Source organism: Tachysurus fulvidraco, chromosome 23 (genome assembly GCF_022655615.1).
Source record: "Tachysurus fulvidraco isolate hzauxx_2018 chromosome 23, HZAU_PFXX_2.0, whole genome shotgun sequence".
NCBI classification, from domain to species: Eukaryota; Metazoa; Chordata; class Actinopteri; order Siluriformes; family Bagridae; genus Tachysurus; species Tachysurus fulvidraco.
Genome location: NC_062540.1, coordinates 12,539,381 through 12,560,046, shown reverse-complemented (window position 1 = coordinate 12,560,046; position 20,666 = coordinate 12,539,381). Strand labels below are relative to the sequence as shown.

Below are 20,666 nucleotides of genomic sequence, written 5' to 3'. Positions count from 1 at the left end.
ATTTCTTAAAAATGAATAAAAAAAAAGTTAAATATTCAGAACCTGTATAAAGCAGGGAGTAAAATTAGGACCATGATGCAAACCAAACCCTAAAAATACGGGCAAAATTCACCAGTGATTCAGATATCAGTAAGTCAACATTTTTTAGAACATCTGTAAGCGTTATTTATTTATAAATCAATTCGTATAGACTACCTTTTAATAATTAATTAAATAAACCATGGTCATTGTAGTATATTATTAGGTAACACGAACAGTAATAAATGTCATCTTTAATATTTAAAGTGCTTCACAGAAATCTTTAAAAATTCAGGATATTTGAAATTTATCACTAATGAGCAAGACAACAGTGGCAAGGAAAACTTAATGTGTTGCTTAATTATACGTGGATGGTTTGTTCATGGTGTTAATCAACACAGTAAACAATGCGTTAAGGAAACCTTAATCAATTTTTCAAATTTTGGACTAGAGAAGACCGCTACAGCATCAGACATTTCTTACATCAGTTTAATATCGCTTATTTATTACTTTTAACAGATTATAATTCCAGATTTCAAACATAATTCCTGTGTAAATTAGTGCTCTTAGCAAAGGGATACAGAACTAGCTTACACCTGATTAAAACACTAAAATGTGATACACGATGAAGAGTGCACTGGGAAATATTTGCAAGCAACACATTATGTTCGTGTGTTCTTCGTACTGACAATCAAATAACGGCGACGTTATACTTGTGCTAAACAGGTGCACACTCTCAATTTGGAGTTTTGGAGCAAAATTTTAATTGTAGGTGATTTAATTCTTGTTTATGGACTGTTCACATTAACATTTTGTGAACTGCTGGTTTCTATTTATTTATGTATTGTAATTTAACTGAATATGCTGTTTGATTTTCTGAAACCAAAGAACTGTAGAGCAATGAAAATATAATCACTGTTTAATAAGAAAATACACATTTGTGTGCTCAGTTGTTCAGCAGTGGAATATGATAAACACCATGCACATTGATTATTATCAAAACTGAGGATAGTGATGATGGTGTAAGAAATAATAATACAACATCACACAATTAAAAAAATATAATAATAATAATAATACCCATGTAACTCATACTGTACAAACCATACAACACAAAGGCTTTTCATATAAGACTGGAAAAGCAACAGAACTATTAGTGCAATACTTCAGCTACAGGCTTTGAAGTCATTATTAAAGTAATGTGGTGACTAATATGCTAGTCATCGATTTAAATACCCTCAGGTCTCAATTCTACTGAATAAAAATTAGATCTGACTTTAAATACAATAAAATCTGATGCTCAATCCAGGGTGTTCATGTACAGTAGATACAGAAAGACTACACAGCCTGTTAAAATGGCAGGTTATTGTGATAGAAAATAAATAAAATAAACCAAGATAAATTGGTATTTCAACCCCTTAATATAAAATTACAACGAAAATGAAGTGAAAAACAATCCAAAACATTTTTGAAACAAATAAACTTACAATAGCCTGCTTGTGTAGGTTTACACATCACATTCATTCTCAAGTTCAAAAATGATCATACTGTTGTCCTTAATAAAAGGACAGGACAGACACTTATAAAGGAGGCTGCCGAGAGACCTAAGGCAACATTAAAGGAGCTGCAGAAATATCTAACGAGTGCTGATGACTCTCTACATGTCCCAACAATCTCATGTTCTTCACGTCTGGGCTATAGGCAAGGGTGGATAGACAAAAGCGCTATCCCCTTTCTCATATCCAGAAACATCCAAACAAAATCTCCTTAAACCCGGTGGGAAAATGTGTTTTGGACTAATGAGACCAATTCCATATGGTGGAATTAAAAAAATTGAACCCAAACCATGATGCAGCATGGTGGTAGCAAGGTCATGCTTTGGGGAATCATGAATAGCTACGCAAGATCTGCAAATCAAGTTGTCATGGTAAGATGTGCCATGCTGATTGTCTCTTACTTGTTTTTCACAATCTTTATGTATTGTAATTTCACATTGATGGAAATGTTACCATTGTGGTGGGAAAAGCCTTAATGTGATTTATCTTTGTTTAATTTTTTATCACAAAATCCGGCCATTTTACCAGGGAAGCGTAGACTTTTTACATCCATTGTACAACATTTCTGTTCTAAGAAATATTGGGATTTGGGAAGTAAAATCTTAAACTTGATTTATTTTATAGATCCTTTCTATCATTCTAGTTTCTATCATTTGTAACTGTTGACACATACACTGATCTAGACTTGACAATGCACTTTAGACCATGCGGTCATTAATTTTGTACCAGATTTCACTTGGATCCCAAATGTACAAAAAACTTTTGCTATTTGTAAACATATGTACAACGTACCACTTGACATTAAAAGTGCTGTAACTAATCCCATATCATGCCTCTTTATCCGGATCAACTTATATAACACACATAGCATGTTACAGCTGCACCGCAAAAAGGTGTTTCCTATCGTTCATTTGTGTTCCTAGGCTATAATATCTGCTTTGGCCTTGATCTCAAACGAAATATATTGCTTTTGAAACTTTTAAAACATTTCTCATAGCTCCAGCTTGGCAAATCATCTTCTCTGTGTAAGTCTATAAGGTTCTAAGATTCCAGAGAATCACAATCTGTTTCCTTTGACATTTAGAAGCACTGAAAACAGGAGGGTCAAGTGAACGGATGTTTAATTTTGACCACACGGCTCAGCTTTATGGCTATCTGGAATATACACGAGTCCTTAAGTACTGGATTGGGGACCCCTACAGAATACAAGTGGCAAAGGCAATAAAGTCAGATGAGTGGTAATGACCCTGAGTAAAAATGAAGGGTGAATGTTATGTATTACATTAAAAAAGAAATCTTTAACTAAGACTGTAAAAACGATAAAGATTGTTCAGTCACAGTGACATTGTACTAAAACAATTATCATTTGTATAATCTGGCTTCCAATTACACATGATTTTGTATAAAAGCACTATACAGAATAAGCCCAGATTTTTTTTAGTCTAAGGAAGCATTTTTCAAAGAAAAGTGAATCAACCACAAAACTGATGCCAAAAGGCAGGACTTCCTCTTCCTCTAGTCACGCTCGGATTCACCTTCTCCGGATCCACAGTGAAATGATACTAGATTACTAACTTTATAAAAACATCTCGGCGCATGGTAGGCAACACTGAACCGATTCTGTAACGATCCTTGTCTTGTTCATCTTTGACAATCAGGCAACTTCTGACCCGGTGACAGTTAGAACAAACTGCTGTAAATACGGAGATAATTGGCAAGCTTGGTAATAAGGTGCAGTTTTTTTTTCAGGCATCTTCGCTGGAGACACTGTGGTTCTCTTCCTGATGCTGGGTAACACTGGGAGCCATGGAGGAGCTCACATTCAGGTAGCCAATCTCTGATGGTTGAGAGGTGGGCAAAGAGCGAGATGACTCCAGGCTTTTGACGTGTTCGCCCACTTTAACCCTGCAAATGGCATCCAACAGTCCCCACGAGTCGCGGAGCCCCAGCTTCGGACTTCATAAAAATTTCACGAACACAAGAAGATAAAATTTGTCATAATGAAAACAGATTGAAGGTGGTTTCTGCTTAAATATCAAAACCTAGAGGACTTGTTGGTTTTATGCAGTCACACTATGATTGGAAGATGTACTGTTCAAGTCAAGTTAACTTATGTAGGAATGTAGACCAAGTTTCCTTCAAAAACTGTTGTACAATACAAAATACAGCACATGCACTGATCTCACAGTATCTACAAATAGCAGCTCATATGCCATCTTGCATTTTCCTATAAAAATAAGTATATATACCTTGGTGCCTGCAAGAGCCCATCAGGAAGAGTTTCAGAAGGAAACAATTTCTTTACCTCCTATTACAGAAATGGAAAATTAATACATTTTTATACATGATTACAGAGTCAAACATGCTTAATGCATTCCAACAATTGTAAATGACATTAATGAACAGCCACCATTTACTTCTCTTTACCTCAGCATTGCATACTGATTGAAGATTTCGCAGGGCTCGCTCTAAAACTCCGATTTGGTTGGCCAGCTTCAGTGTTTTATCCTGAAGCTGCTTATTCTCCAACTCCAAGAACTTCACTCTAAAGGGAGATGAAGAGATCTTTAACACAGAGATAGTGCATAGTGTGCTCTGAGGTATAAATAGCCATTCAGACCTCTGCTGCATGTCGGTGGCTGTTCGCATTCCGTTGTTGCCCATCTCCTCAGCTTCAGTTATCCTCCTAAGCAGCTCTCGCCTCTCCAGCAGGAGCTGCTCATTCTCCTCAGTCACAGTTCTAATCCAGACCTTTTCCTTTCCAAAAGGGTCGAAAAGCTGTCAGGATTCGGTGCTGGCATTTTATACATTCAGATTATGCTTATTGGACAATAAAATGTGTCTCACTTTCTCAGACAGACTCATTGCCAGTCCTAGATCATTCTCTAGCTTCTGGATCTTCATGTCTCGCTGAGTGGTTGCCTTCATGAACAACTGCTTTGCTCTACGTAGCTTGGCCTTATCAACAGAATGTCTTTCGTTGTTTCGCCTAAAAAAAATGAGCAAACAATTCAAAACCTTTTCCCTGCAGCGATGTTAAGTAGCCCCTGAATTCAAAAACAATATTTTACTAAGGTTTTTTGTTTTTAAATTTTTTTTTAAAAATCATAGCTAAAATTTTAAAACCTTAGAGGACAGGTACTCTTCTACATACACTCTGTGTAAATGTGCGTAAAATGAAAGCTTTTTTATTTTTATTTTTATAAAGCAACATTATTTGCTTACTGAAGCACCATGATAGCAATAATAACTAACTAGAACTGTACTTGTTGCACAAAAATTATGTCCAGTTAAATAAATTGCTGAGAATATACCAATGCAATTTGAAACTCTAGTAGTCTTAAAAATTCTCTTACCAGCAAGTCACTTCAAATGGTAGGAGAACATAAGGTCCTTTTATACATTTATATTTATAACATTAGTTATTCAAAGTGCTCAACAAAAGTGATCAAAGCCTCCATCAGGCTTCATACTGGTTCACCAGGTCCACAAAGAGCACATTACCGTTTTAAAACAATGATTAATGAATTATGATAAATTTTTCTCTTATCAAAGAAATTTGTGGGAAATGTCAATCATTCTCCCGTCTGTTGCCACAAAGTTGTATGCACACATATGTTAATTGTATAGGATGCTATAGCATTTTAAATGCTATAGCGTTACAATTTCCCCATCACTGGATCTTAGAGGCCCAAACCTATTCCTGCATAAGGCCCCCTCACTCACCATCAGTGTCTAACCTCACTAATGCTCTTGTAGCTGAATGAGCAACCTCCCATAGTCATGCTCAAAAATATTACCGGAAGATTGCAGTTCTTTAATTAACAGCAAAGTGGAGAATTCTGGAATGGGATGGTCATGTGTTCACAAAGCATTGGCCATACAGTGTATAGGCATACATGAAGATTGTTTATGAAGTCATTACCTGAAGTTGGCAACAAGCTGCTGAAGGATATTCTGTATCTCCTCCTGCAGTCTTTCTGACTCGTGCTGGGATGACATGAGCTGCTCCTCCAGTTTAAGGCAACTCTTCTGACTGAGGCTCTGCTACAAGACATAGCATACAACAGCATGAACAACTGTTACTACAATAACACAGATCACGCCATGCAGGTATTTACAGCAACCAGATTCAACAAGTTATCAGCAGGTCAGTTCTGCCTCATTAATTCTCGCTTCTCTGCAATACCGCAGTGGAGGACTTGAGCCCTAAATGAACAATAAAGCCTTTAAAGAAGTGAATCAGCAAACCTCTTTCTTGGCAGAGCTCAGCTCGCTCTCCAGCACTTCCAGCTTCGTCTCCATCTGCTGTGAGCGGTGGGAGAGCTCAGAGTTAACGCGACTGAGGGTGGTCTCTTTCGTCCGCAGAGAACGCACCTGCTGTTGCAGCTCTTCTTCCCTCTTTTCCACCAACTTCCTATCAACTCATAAGCATGTTGTTCTTGTTGATCACATATACTCCAATGTCTTCGCACTTATTCACACGTCAAATAGTGATTGAGATTTATACTAAAGCCTTTTATGCACATGAAGGTGACTTATGGAGCTCTGTGTTATGCTGTGTCAGGTAGAGAACTCACCTCTGTAGCTTTTCTTCATGTAGTTTAGCTCGGAGGGCAGACAAGTTATCAGACATGTCTCTGGTGTCTCTCTCCAACTTACTGGTCTCTCCAGCTCTGGCTTCCTCAAGACGCAACTGATGTAGAGCATTTTTTAGTTGCTGCTGAAGCTCCAGCACCTTCAGCAAGTGATGAAAACATATTTATGCATTTATATTTTCAGACTGATTCGATGGAAGTCTAATTAGCTTGTGCATTTTAATTAAAAAAGCACATCTTGTTTACTATTAACGACACTACCTGAATAAATACGTTAAAATAAATAAATAAATAAATAAATAAAATAAGTAAATAAATAAATAAAATAAAATAAAATAAAATTCTTGATAAATGCTGAGGTAAAAAAAAAAAAAAGAGGTGAAATGCTGAGGTAAAAAAGAGGACAGGTTGTATAGGTCATAGTCTGGTGTGGAACATTAGCTTCCTGAGGACACATACTGCTCTACTCTACACGCTACTGTTTTTTTACACTTATTACTTTTTATAGAAAGTAAGTAAACAAAGCAGCTTTTACACAAAACAACAATAAATGATAAATGAGGCCCATCGTTAGTGAAATGAAAGCACTCTGAATATATATTTTAAACTATTAAATATGTTGAAAATTACCAGTTAATATTTTGTGGTAATTAGCAGAAATGACTAAATGTTGCTTTCAAACATACACATCATCTTGTCCTCCTGCTACCCAAATAACTGACCACATAGTAAGCCACCGAGTAATCTACACGATTGGGATTTCACTTGGTTTGTACTGAAAAATAGTACTAAGATGTTAACCGTGTAAATTCACATTTTTTGTTTAGGGATGCTTTAGCTGGATTTATAACCAAATCTTCTGTCATGCAAAATTTTTGCAGCAAACCTTCCTTAAAATTACAACAACACTAATTTGTGCTCACTGGCTTTGTATGTACCGATTTGTATATAATTAGCCCTCAGCAGTACCTTCTTGTCAGCAGCAATAACTCGTGCTCGCTCAGTATTGAGCTCCTCCCGGAGGCTACTGCTGCTCAGTCTGTTCTGGTTGTTCCTGGCCAGTTCCAGGTCCAGCTCCCGGGCTCTCTGTTGCAGCTGTTCCAGCTCTGCTGACTGTGCTGTTGCACTGGCCTCCAGCTGTGCCAGTTTACTCTGAGCCTGCTTCAGCTCTGCACACAGCTAACACACCACAGATCTTTCAGCATTCAGCTTAGCACAACACCACAGCAGAAATGTAGAATCATGTGATCATCATGTGACGTGACATATGGCTAAGTACGGTGACCCATACTCAGAATTTGCTCTCTGCATTTGACCCATCCGAAGTGCACACACACAGCAGTGAACACACACACACAGTGAACACACACCCGGGGAGCAGTTGGGGGGTTCGGTGCCTTGCTCAAGGGCACCTCAGTCACCTATGCTATAATGTTTATACTGTTTTTATTTTTTTGTTTCAAACATAGTTACACACACATTTCTTCACTGTTTAATGTAATAATATTTTTTCTCTGGGTTGTTTACATGTTCAAATATATTAAAAATAAAAAACATTAGTAGGTAAATTGTATTCAGTTCCTCCAAGTTCTTCTACCTTATATTTCCATACAACTGTGGATTTTACCTTCCATAGACCAGTAAATATTTATACATTTACACATATATTATTATATAAGCAATCAGACTATCAGATATACATAACCAATTCCCTTTGGAACTACCTTGATCTTCTCTTGATCTAAAAGTGCATTATGCCTCTTAAGGTCAAGATTTTTCTCCCGTTCGTAACGTAGCTCTCGTTCAGCTGAAGTGAAGAGGTGCTGGGTCCTCTGCAGGTCCTGCTTTAGCTGCTTGTTCTCCTCACCCTTCTGCTGTAGGACAGAGTCCTGGGCCTGGGAACAGATTCAGAACTAGAATCAAACCAAAAAAAATACAAGTATAATATTGCCCCAAGTAGCACTTTAAGGCAGTTGTGCGCAGTCCCATCCACAACAGAGGAGGGTGTTTCTAGTGCATGTGCATTGTGATTGCAGCTGTGTGTTGACCTTGACCCGAGCCTGGGCTTCACTGATCTGAGCCTGCAGAGCCAGCTGGTGCTGACTAACCAAAAGTCTGTCCTGCTCCAGGGTGGTGTGCAGCTTACTCATCTCCGGCTTCACACATGCCACCTGGAGAAGCAAAACATAAGCACTGACATATGGCCAACATAGTAACTGACCAGACATGCTTTCTATGCAAGCTATAGAAATTAATCCCCAAATCCCTTATATCCTTATATAAATAAAAAGAACCATTATTATAAAAATAAAATGTCCTCCAAATCTTCCAGTAATGCCTCATGGAATGGTCATAATGTACTAAAATACCTCCACACAAGCAAGGCAACATAGGTCAGTCAGTGAATTAAGAGTCTTGCCTGGCTGAGCTCGTTGTCATTTCCTGTAAAAGATTTGGGATTAGGGTCACACACTCCCTCCTGCTGTGCAGCCTGGAGTTGTTCTTTCTTCAGCTGCAGTTCCAGCCCGAGCCGCTCCGCCTGGCCCTCAGCTTGCAGCCTCGCCTGGGCTCTGACACTCAACTCAGCCTGCAGCTCCATCACCTGCCTGCGCTTCTCCACTATCTCATTCCTAAGACACAACACAGCAAATCCACTTCTGGGGTGCTCACATTCTATCGTACAGATTTTAAAAATACAGATATGACATTTTATTAGATCACATCCTTACTTCACTGGACATGAGCTGTGACTTAGCTACAAATCTAGCTACATAATTATTATTTATTCCATATGATAGCAAAAATAGTTATAAACCACGCACCGATGCACATTTAACGCCTTAATTGTAAACTTGTATATAGTGTACACTTTATGATCCTTGTAAATCACCAGTTTGTACATTCTAAACTTCCTTACCTCAGTGTGCTGTGTTCTTTCTCCAGTTTACACAGTTTGGACTGCAGCTGTTCAACTAGAGCATTAAGCTGCGTCACCTGCTCCCTGCTCTCTCTCAGTTCCTCCTGCACTCTGCTGCCCTCTATGTGCTGTGCAAGCTCGTCCTGCAGCCGTGATCGAGCACGCTCCAACTGGGCCACCTGAAACATGACATGCAGTTAAAAAAACGTGTCAGACACAATGCATACATTTGGGACATTCTAGATTATCTGTATATACATTCCTGTAAACAGGTTGATATTTATTTTTTGGTTAGTCTGTTATTAGTCATCATACAGACCTTTTCTTCCAAAATTCCCTTTTCTCCCTTTAGCACGGTGAGGCTCATGTTAAGGGATTTCCCTTGCTGACACTCAGCCTGTAAGCTCTGCACTTCTATACGCAATTTCTTCAGCTCTGTATGCTCGCTCTGCAGTGCCTGAAGACAAGCAGTCCATATTATAAATAGAAGTCAATGTCCTCTTTATAGTAATAATACTCCAGCATTTTTCTAAAATCTACTGTACCTGTAATGTATGTGCGAGTCTCTCAGACATTATCAACATGCTCCATTACAAAAAGATAATGAAATAAGCTGAAAGAAAAACCTACTGAAGGAAGTTGAAGGTCAATTGTTCGAGCAGTCAATTAGTGTTTATGGAAAATGTGCGAGTCTTTTGTGAATAAGATGTGAATTCACATTATGTATTCCTATACTGCAAATTATATCACACAGCTTTCAATTCAGCTTGAATCAAAGTTAATATTGATTTATTATTATTTATATTATGTTTAATTTTCTATAACACCGTTTTATCAAGGTCAGAGGGTTTTGTGGTTTCTCTGTAACATGACAAGATGTCTCATCAAATTTAAAAGGGTTACAAAGTATGGTAAGGAAACATTAAATATTTTATAAAGGAGTATAAAGGAAAATGCAAAATTTTTGCAAACATTCCACCACATGTTTAATTTAAAATATCTTAATTATTGGCAAATTGTTGTGTTGTAAGAGAAATAAATAACTTGCACATTTATTGGAAACTTATAAGCCCTACCCCACTGTTGATTTTTTTTTTTTTTACAGCACATCCATTTTTTTTAAATGCTACCTATTGATGAAAATCAGCAGTTCAGTAAGTTATGAGTAAAGGGGCTTTCCATTTGTTTTCTCAGTATAGGAAAATGTATTATAATTGCTGACCATGGTAAATTCCCCTACAGATTGGCCTGTCAAGTGTCAGATGCATGGCAGGACCTTTGATAACACTGACTGCTGAAGAAGGTAATTTTCAGGTAAAGATTGAAGAAAAATAAAGCTGGGATATTATTTTACTCTACATGCACTTATAAATGCAAATGTTACAAGATATATAATATATATATATATATATTATATATATATACATACATATACACACACACACACACACACACACACACACACACTTATATATATATATATATATATATATATATATATATATATATAAAAAAATAACACACACGCACGCGTACGTACGTACATACATATATATATATATATATATATATATATATATATATATATATATAAACACACACACACATATATATATATATATATACACATACACACACATATATATATGTACGTACGTACGCGTGCGTGTGTGTTATTATATAAATAAAATATCATCAGATTTTCACAAGTTCCTTTCAAAAACATATTATACTTGGTCATTTTTTTATTCAGGAAAATGTTCCAATAGCATATATCTGTGGGAGGCAAAAGTATGTGAACCTCTAGGTTTAGTACTTAATTTCAAAGTCAAATTAGAGCCCATCTGATTTCAGTTGATGAGATGACAATCAGGTCTCCATGAGTGTCCTCTCTTATTTAAAGAACAGAGATATATCAAAATGTGATGTTCATGACGTGTATTTGTGGGAGAGGATCATTGCAAAAACAATGGAGATTTCTGAGGCCTTTAGAAAGAGAGTTGTTGTTGCTCATCAGGCTGGAAAAGGATTCAAGATTCTCTCTAAAGAAGAAGGAAATTTAAGTCCATTGGTACATTCCCAGAAGTGGTCAACCAACAAAGATCACTCCAAAAGCAAGACATGTAATAGTCTGTTGGGTAAGGGAATAGTCTGCAAGGAGAAAGCCATTACTCTCCAAAAAGAACATTGCTGCCCATGAAGTTTGCTAATCATGTGGACAGGCCAGAGGACAATTGGAAAAGAACATTTGTAGAAGCATGAGAAAAAAAATACGTTTTGTTTAAAAATGAAAAGCATTATTTGTGGAGAAAGGAAAATACTGAATCCCAGCATAAGAACCTTATACATTCTCTGAAACATGGTGGTGGTAGTATCATGCTTTGGGCCTGTATTGCTGCATCTGGTCCAGGACAACTTGCCATCATTGATGGAAGTGTGTATTCAGAATTATGCCAGTGATCTCTAAATGAAAATGACGAGACATCTGTCCATGAACTGAATCTCAAGAAAAAAATGGGTCATACACCAAGATAACTATCACAAGCACCCAATTATGTCTACCAAAGAATGATTAAAGAGGGACCAAGATAATGTTTTAGAATGGCCAAGTCAATGTCCTGACCTTAATCCAAAAGAAAAATTGTGAAAGGATCTGAAGCAAGCATTCCATATGAGGACACCCACTAAAATCTGAGTGTTGAATCTCTTCTGTACTACGGGATGAGATAAAATACTTCTAAGCCATTGTGCAGGACTAATCAAAAGTTACAGAACTTTTCTCTCTTTTTTTGCTTACAGTAAAGGACTGTGGAGAGTATTACCTGCTTCTCTTTTCTCAAAGAAGACTGGGCCAGTGCTAAGTCCACTTCTAAGCGTTTCCTCCAGTCCTTCTCCTCAGCAAGCCTACTCTCAAGAAACGTCAGCCTCTCTTGAATACCACCTTGTACCTTTGGTTTAAAAAAATATTACATAATAGTGAATAAATGCATGGTAAATAATGTATGCCAATTGCTCACTAGACAATTTAAGCCTTATGGATATCAGATATGCAAATACTCTTCATGTAATAACATTTCATGCCTTGCTGACACTTGAATTGGAGTATTGATTGAGTCATTCAATGTCCAATAGGTATAACATACCAAGAGTAAAACTAAGTGCAGCTACCTCTGAGATGGTCTCTTTAGTCTGATCACACTGCTCCACAGGTCTTTTCTCAGGGGCACTTTTCGCATTTAACTCTGCCTCTAGATTTTTAATCTGCAAAGACAAATTTCATTAACACTTCCCCTAATAATAAATGAGTAAGAAAGCCAGTTCTTGCAGCACTGAGAGTTTTGACCTTTCTTTGCAAGCTGTCCACTTCACACTCATGGCACTGTCGTTCATCTGTTGTTTTGTTCTGTGCCTCCCCGAGCAGGGCTTCTAGCTCCTCGTTCCTCTCTACCAGCTCCTCATGCTTCTGCTGCTGCTTCTGCAGCCTCCTCTCCAGCTCCCGAAGGCGGCAGTCCTTATCCTCAGACTCTCTTCGACACCTGCTCACAAACACAGACAAATATATAAACAAAGTTGTGCACAGTAAAATGTGATCATAAAATTAGAGTACACAAATTCAACAGGTTTCTTATTCATCAATTTTATCTTTGGCCTATTTTTACCTTATACCTTTATAATATAAGACAGAGTGCTGCAACGTTTGCTTTAACAATATTTAAACAATCATTGGAAACAATAATTGCTTAATGTTCAGTTTATGAACGCAATCATAAGCATGTTGTATTTTTTTCATAACTATAATCACATTAATCTTGGCCAATATTCTTGCCATGTTCTGGACCATGCTTACATGTTCTAGCTTTTCTGAACTTGTATAAATACTCTCAATAGACAAGTTTAGATTAGTTGAGAGGAAGAAAAAGAATTATTGCTGTATTCTGATGAACTGCACTTCACCAACAGCTAAAAAAAAATCATCATTATAATCATCATCATAATAAATTACAATATGATTTTTTTATTACCTTCTATGGAATTGATCCTTTTCATCGTTTACTGGTGTACCTGACTGTTCTGAATGATCCACATCAACCTAAGCACACACATTATGTGGGAAGTAGATTAGAGCAGTATGGCTAAGTCTATGGTTTAAATTACATGTGTTGTTACTGTTAGTTAAACCCAATTCACAGTAATTTACCTGTACAGATTGATTGGATTCGAGATCCGTTGCAGGTTTATCTCCATAACTGGGATGAATCTTAAAATTCTCAATCTGTGGAGACATTACAGCAGTGAGACATACCATATGTGCAAGTTACAAAACCCATTAGCATAAATCTATTGTCTATTCTATTCTAAATAAAATGTTACTATGGGAAAGAAATGTTTCTATGCAACCTTTAAAAGGTATTCCTCACATTTACAATTAAGAAATATAACCCACCATTTTCAAAAGAGTCTTCCTCTCAGAGTCCAAGGAGCGCACTCTGTCTCTCAGTGCCCGAATCTCTGCATCAAGTCTCTTATTGTGTTCTTTTGCCTTCTGCAGTTCCTCCATATCTGCCAAAGAGTTACTTTTTAGAAACAAACATATTTGGTCAGAGCAAAGATATCTGAATTTTCAGCCAGTTCTTACCAAACTGCTTCAGCTGTTCTACTTCTTGTTTAAGCTGTGTGACCTCCTCTCTGGATGTGTGCAGATCAGGGCCTAACATGAAAACACTGAATCATTTACAATGAACAAGAAGCAATGATAAGTAAAATCACTAGTAAATAGTCCAACACTTGTACCTCGATGTGATGCACTTACCGCAAGCATGCTGGCCTTTCCGAGCCAGATCAAGTTCGTCAGTTAGGTGGCGAATCTCCTGATGAGCCATAGTGAGTCTGCAGGATGCCTCTTCGAGATCCCTCTCCAGCTTCTTCCTCTCTGTACGTTCCCACTCCAGTTCCACACCGTGTGCCTGAAAGAGAAAATGACATACATTTCACTGGCTAAAGATCTTTCAGTCTTTAGGATGTGGTTGGAAGAAGTTACGCCAGCATCCATGCTTGTGCTCACCATGCATCTGCCACATTGAGGAGCTTGAGTGAAGCTGAATGGGGAACATGCTTTAATGGCAACAGAGCCAAAAACAGCCACCATACGCCAGCTTTATCTGTTGACATGCAGCCTAATCTTAGGTTAATAATCGACCTAATTGCTCAAACAGAACAAAAAACAAAACCTTCATACCTCAAGCCAATCTGACGAACCAGTAATCAACAAAACAAGCAGAATCAATAACCCATTAATAGGGGGAAAATATTCCCTCTGTAGTCTGTGACTCTGTTCTGACTCTTATGTTCTGAATCTGCTGTATGTTTGACCAAATTGCAAAACATCTTGTGAGCATAAGCAAGGTGAGTGAACACTTCCTAATATTATGATACACCTAAGCATTTAGTCAGCATGGACCATATCCACATGCAGAGCTGCAGAGTTTAGGTACATTCTATATCAGTAATTTGGCAGGCCGAAGGGATCTTAACATGTCAACAGTCAACGAAAACCATCAAAGAGACAAATTATTTAAAACCAAGTTGGTTAGACATGGGAAGACATGCCAGAAGCCGCATACATTCAGTAAATTTAGGGAGAAATTGGTGGCTTGCAATCTAGTGATATGCATAGCTGAGACACACATTCCTGCTTGTAATGACAGCTCGAGGAAAGAGCGAATACGGCAGTCATGGGAACATACAAGAGGGAGGCTCTGTGCCATTTTTGTTGCCTTGTGCACACCAAAAAGCTTCCTCCATGTGCTCTGAGCTGCAGATTCGTTCCCCTTGGAAATAAAATTAAGGATGTATAGTCATAGCATATTTCTCAGACGTACTGACAAAATAGAGATCTGTTCATGACTGAAAGATTCAAATAGAAAACAATGGAAAGTGCACTGTGATCTCCTTACCTTGCTCATACTCTCTTTAGTGAGCCGCATCATTTCCTTTTGCTGCCTGAGTTCCTCCTCCAGGGTGTGCCGGATGTGGTCCAGTTCCTCCTAGTTTCCATACAAGACAGAAGCCAAAGTCCATTATAAACATACTAATGACTTATTTTAAACCCAATAACTCTGCTTTGATGGGCATCATCTCTGTTAGTACCTGTAGGTGAACCTCTCTAAGGTTGCCTGTGAGGGTCTGAGTATCGAGCTTCCTTTCTGCAGCTTCCAACCTCTCCAGTAAGGTGACTCTTTCTACCAAAAGGTAAGCCACCTGCTCACTGGAACTGCTGTTACTGATATCAGCAAGGCCTTCCTGCTCCAACATCTCCGTCACCTCTTTATACTGACATTCTAGAAAACAAAGAGTTCCTTTCAGTAATCTAACAAAAATCATGAAACAGTCATGCCATATTTACTTCTTCTAAGAGGTAAGAAGAGAGAACAATTTGAAATTCTATGAGACCAATTTTATTTTATTGCTATAGTGCTTTTAATAACAGTTACAGACACAAAAAGCTTTGAAGAAATATAAAGATTCACATCCCAAAAGTACAAGCGGGAGCCGCAATGGCAGCAAGAACCTACGACATGAAGAAACTTTGAGAGGATCCAGAAACATAAATATAAATATCCAGAAATATGTCCAATTTGAGCATATTGAGAATAGACGTCCTGCAATAAGTGCATGGCAATCTTTATAATTACAGCAGGTACAAATCTATACACTTGGTGTGAACAATGTTCACATTCCACAGAATATGGAATATATGCTCTTTCCACTGGCCATAAGTCCAGTAGCATTAGCCTGCCTGGTGGTACCTGCTAAAAGCTAGTACCAAACAGAAGAAAAAAGATGTAATATACATTTGAATCAGATTTATATAGCGTGCTAGCCCAAATTGTTCTATAAAGCAGCATGAATGAATAAAAATAATTTAGTTTTGTGATCAAATGCTGTAATATGACATTTTAGTGCATTGATTAACAGCCTTAAAACCAGTTTTGGGTAGTCATGTTTTAATTTCAGAACAAAGTGAATTTTCTGCTGATTGTCACCCATGAAAGCAGCAATTTTATGTAGTCAGTATAAGCTGCTTAACCAAACATCCAGACAAAGAAACAATGCTAAGCCCATATCTTCTTAACTATGTTAAACTTAACGATAGCATGACTGTTCTAGTCACCACTCACACTGGTGTAAAATGAACTACATTTACAGCATTTGGCAGACGCCCTGATCCAGAGCAACTTACATTTATCTCACTGATATCTCACCCAGGAGTGGCAGCTGGTGGCCCTGGGATTCAAACTCAGTAGCCCAATAACTTTATTAGAACACCAAATATGCTGGTTCAATTGAGAATTGGTATGTAATCAATTTTATCAAGTAACCAAATCCAACTAGCTTTATACTTCTAGCAGTACTACTTGGATGACTGAAAAGCTTCATATACAACATTTTGGAAGACTTGCCTTGCTGGTGCTTTATCTGTTCGAGCTCAGCACGGAGCTGTTCGTTGTCCCGTTCATATTCAGCCGTCAGACATTCACGCTCCTCTAGCATGTTTCGAATATGTTCCACGTAACTCTCCACCTGAATCACACAAACAGTCTCATTAACATCTCTTAAACTTCTTGTGGGTTTCTTTATTCTCTTCACTGTCCAAAGAAGGGAACTGAAAACAAAACATTTTTTATGTTAGTATTTATTATATTATTATATATGAATATTCATATAATGTTAACTGTTAATGCAAACTATTAAAACTATTGCTATTAAGTTACAATTCTCATATTTCTTTAAATATCTTATTTAAGATGACATTAAGTCTCCTTTCAGGTGAATCTCGTATGAATGAATTTTTTTTTTTTTTTGTCACATCTACATTACAGTTAAATACTTTTGTTTGCATAATCCAGCTTGTTATGAGGGTCAAAAATTACCCATGATACAGTGCCTCTGAAACAAAGAGGATTAAGGGAATTACTCAAGGCCTCAAATGTGACAGCTGGCCAGTGATGAGGCTTGAACCCCAAACCTTCTAATCAGTAACCGAGAGCTTTCTGACTCTCTGAAGGCCATTTGTTTAAAGTGGCATACAAGGTTGCAAGTCCTGTGTTGTAAATTCTAATCAAAATGCTTCCATAGAAACCATTCCATTGGCATGAAAGATGAGGACAGGGAAGGTCAAGCAGATGGGGCAAGTCGTGGCCTAATGGTTAGAGAGTCTGACTCGTAATCCTAAGGTTGTGGGTTCCAGTCTCGGGCTGGCCACGACTGAGGTGCTTGCAATCGAACCCCCCAACTGCTCCCCGGGCACCGCAGCATAAATGGCTACCCACTGCTCCGGGTGTGTGTTCAAAGTGTGTGTTTACTGCTGTGTGTGTGCACTTTGGATGGGTTAAACGCAGAGAACGAATTCTGAGTATGGGTCACCATACTTAGCCGTACGTCACTTTCACTTCACTTAAATATAGATTTAAGTGTATAAATATACATTTACATGTTTTCCATTTAGATAAATGGAAAAATAATTTTCATAATAATGCACAGACACAGTAGAAACAATAATGTTAATGCATGTTCAACTCTAGGGCTTTGCTGATTTTATAATTATTTATATAGCAATATATAAAATACAATAATATAAAATACAATGCAAATACAACAGAAAGCCAAATAATTAGACTTACAGAGAAAAGAAAGAATTCCCATCACTACTCTGGAGTAGTTGGAGACCTGGTCCTGTTTACTGAGAGCCTTATTTAACATTTATTTCCAATTTTTACACACCACAAAAGTACCAATATATATTTCAGGGTTGCAACAGAGTGTAAGTAATAAATATTCTTTGATAGGGCAATGAATACAATTATATAGGGGGGGAAAGTATGTCCTTTGAATGTAATTTGATAGTCATCTATAATTTAAGAAAGCATTCTGGTCTGATAATCATTTGGTTACTTTTACAGACCAGTGAATACAAGGTTATTGTATGAACAAAATGACTAAATAGGCTATATGTGTTATGCTCTTTATGTAGACCGCTTGATACAAACTGTTACTGTTTTTATCCTTGCAAAATATTTGACTATCATTTTATACTAATAACACTATAGACAGCATGTGAAAAAGACTGTAAAAGAAACAGATCATGGTCATCTAACGTTGTTGAGAGCCAAGCAAATATAGTCATGATAAAATCTTGATGAAGGAGGGGAATTGTTATCTGATCATTAGCTATGCTTTACAGTGGCTCAGAAGCCTGCCATCTGGACACTTACCTCTTTCATCTCGCTGACCTGCTGTTCACGGAGAGTCTGTAGCTCTTGTGTGGCTGATGCTAGGCTGCATTCGCTGCTCCGAAGCAGACGCCACATGTGGATCTGACGCTCCTCCAGAGAGGCTTGGGACGAGATGCCATCCTTCTCCAAACGCATGGAGAGCTCCTTCAGCTCGTTTTTTTCCTTGTGGAGAGATACAAAAACGCTTGTTTAGATACCAACAAGCATTCACAAGAAGTGTAGGAGCACATGATACCTTGGTTATTTGATACACCATGGTTAAAAAACCTACATGTTTGTTGTGAAGCAACCAAGCTGTAATATGATTTGATACATGTTGATGTATTTGCTTTCAGAGGGACAGCAAGTGGCTTGGTTGCCAAGAGCATTCGGGACACAACACACCCTCTTCAGATCTAATGAGTGACAGTAGCTTAGATAAACTAGTAACTAGCTAAATATAGAGAAAAATATATGCAAGAGACATTTTTAAAGGTGGACAAGTTTTTGTAGTTATGCCATACATGTTTTGAAGTCAATCGATGGAGCAGATGGTGATGGAGAGCCATAGGGCCATCATGCATGGACATGTAACATGCTCTCAATAAATCTAAAGTAACAAGACATTGTCATGAAATGTGACCTTGCACAACATCCACCATCTTCAAAATGAATAAACTCAAACCATGTTCCGTCAACCAAAAGAGCAAAAGCCTAACAAACCGATTTTAAAGTTGTTGAACACGTTTCTTGTAAACATAAGGAAATAAAAATATATTTTATTTAAATTTACAGCATTTAGCAGAGACCATGTGTGTGTGGGAACTGTGTATGTGAAGAAACATGAACACAAACCTAGTACAGATTGAGTCATTAAAAAAAATTTACAGGGAAAGAGATTTTTGTCCATAACACTTAAGAAAAAGCTCTGAAACACCTATTTTGATTTGAGGGGCACTTTAAGAAATCATGACTACGCCGGTTCATACATACACGAGGAAATCGTTACCTTATATGGTCATTATATACAAAGCATGAAAACTATGCAAACACTTCAATTGCTCTGAGTGTAGAAATAAACCTGATGCACTTCATACCTGTTTCTGTTCCATATCCAGCTGAAGTCCAACAGCGGTCCACTCATCACTTGTAAATCAGCTCACAGCACTGAGAATACACTCCAGCTTGCCGTTTCCACCATTTAAAAACCAAACCAAGCTGATTATATACTCTCCTAATCATCATTCTGTATGTAGCACACAAACTCGGTCATGGAAACAGCTCCGAATGCTGAATAAACACCACACACTAACTGACCAGTGCATGGATTAACCTGTTGCTCACCGGTTTTGTTGACATTAATAGAACCGTCCCGAAGACGTCAACGCAAAGTTGCTAACGTCTAACGTCAAATTAGCCATAAACGCAGATATAAAACACGTCCACATCCCTAAATCCCTACTCTCGTGCAAACTCTGTTTCTGTTTGGCCTTCCTGTAGCCACCGCTAGCTCTCTATAGCTACATGGCTAGCTAACCAAACTTGTAACAGCTGATCACTTGCTAGTCTAGGAATAAAAAAGTTACCCTTGGATTTTTTTTAACTGTTTAGCACAGCCTACAAACACTAGAAAACTCATGAAAATAAATAAACGAATTAGAAAAACGTAAGGTAACATACAGACATCTGAATAGTTACGATTGTCAACATTGAAGAAGGCTCGTGCTGGCCTACATAGCTTTGTGAGGAGCTTGCACCTTGGTAACGGAACATACCATTATGTCGTATATAATAGGGAGGGGATGGATATTTCACGAATTTTTAAAACAAAAAAAAAAGAAGAAAAAATCAGTACTGTCCAGTAGATGGCGATAAATACTTTTAAAAGCTCTGAACTAAAACTGTAAATAGACCTGGTTTCACTTAGAGCTAAGTGAGAAAAGGTTTCTCGAAGAGTTTTAATGTTGCAGCTGGCATCCTCCCTACTTGGTCTATTCTTGGTCTTGGCACTGTGATGCTCATTTGTCTCTAATTGTTGGTGATGGCCTTTAGTGTTCCATGGTACAGCTAACATTTTGTAATAGAAAGTAATTATTTTAAACACCTCTCCTGATAGATATCCTTCAAGAAGTCAGATATCCTCAGAAGTCTTTGTGGATCATTGCTTCAGCATTTTAACATTAAGGGTGAAAAACATCCTGATATGATTTGTCAGATTGTTTTTTTGTTGTTGTTGTTGTTTTGTGTGTGTGTGTGTGTGTGTGTGTGTGTGTGTGTGTGTGTGTGTGTGTGTGTGTGTGTGTGT

At 37.7% G+C, this 20,666-nt stretch overlaps 1 protein-coding gene across 7 annotated transcripts; it reads right to left on the bottom strand.

Annotated features, from left to right (window-relative positions):
* Window positions 1–919: 919 nt before the first annotated feature.
* On the bottom strand, window positions 920–20,145 carry ccdc30 (coiled-coil domain containing 30). Of its 7 annotated transcripts, none has more exons than XM_047806794.1 (28): window positions 19,706–20,143; window positions 19,459–19,545; window positions 18,362–18,544; window positions 16,550–16,670; window positions 15,237–15,427; window positions 15,044–15,133; window positions 14,834–14,917; window positions 13,900–14,053; window positions 13,726–13,797; window positions 13,534–13,649; window positions 13,288–13,362; window positions 13,112–13,179; window positions 12,433–12,625; window positions 12,258–12,350; window positions 11,912–12,037; window positions 9,409–9,546; window positions 9,090–9,268; window positions 8,592–8,802; window positions 8,221–8,343; window positions 7,897–8,067; window positions 7,142–7,351; window positions 6,155–6,312; window positions 5,826–5,991; window positions 5,500–5,621; window positions 4,422–4,563; window positions 4,002–4,331; window positions 3,824–3,882; window positions 920–3,530 (listed from the first exon to the last, which is right to left on the bottom strand). In XM_047806794.1, exons 2-28 carry the CDS (start codon window positions 19,471–19,473, stop codon window positions 3,320–3,322), a joined length of 3,801 nt encoding a protein of 1,266 aa, XP_047662750.1. In that variant the 5' UTR covers window positions 19,474–19,545; window positions 19,706–20,143; the 3' UTR covers window positions 920–3,319. The 7 variants fall into 7 exon arrangements, with proteins under 7 accessions (XP_047662750.1, XP_027026048.2, XP_047662751.1 ...); XM_027170247.2 differs by having other exon boundaries at window positions 4,002–4,119; window positions 4,195–4,331; window positions 19,459–20,140; XM_047806795.1 differs by having other exon boundaries at window positions 5,500–5,618; window positions 19,459–20,145.
* Window positions 20,146–20,666: the final 521 nt, after the last annotated feature.

What these genes read in the sequence shown, in the direction of transcription:
- ccdc30 (XM_047806794.1), bottom strand. An exon ending in TAGATCAAGAGAAGATCAAG is followed by an intron (nt 7,352 to 7,896) that starts GTAGTTCCAAAG and finishes GTGGTGTGTTAG; the next exon opens with CTGTGTGCAGAGCTGAAGCA. An exon ending in TTATTGCTGCTGACAAGAAG is followed by an intron (nt 6,313 to 7,141) that starts GTACTGCTGAGG and finishes CACTTGCTGAAG; the next exon opens with GTGCTGGAGCTTCAGCAGCA.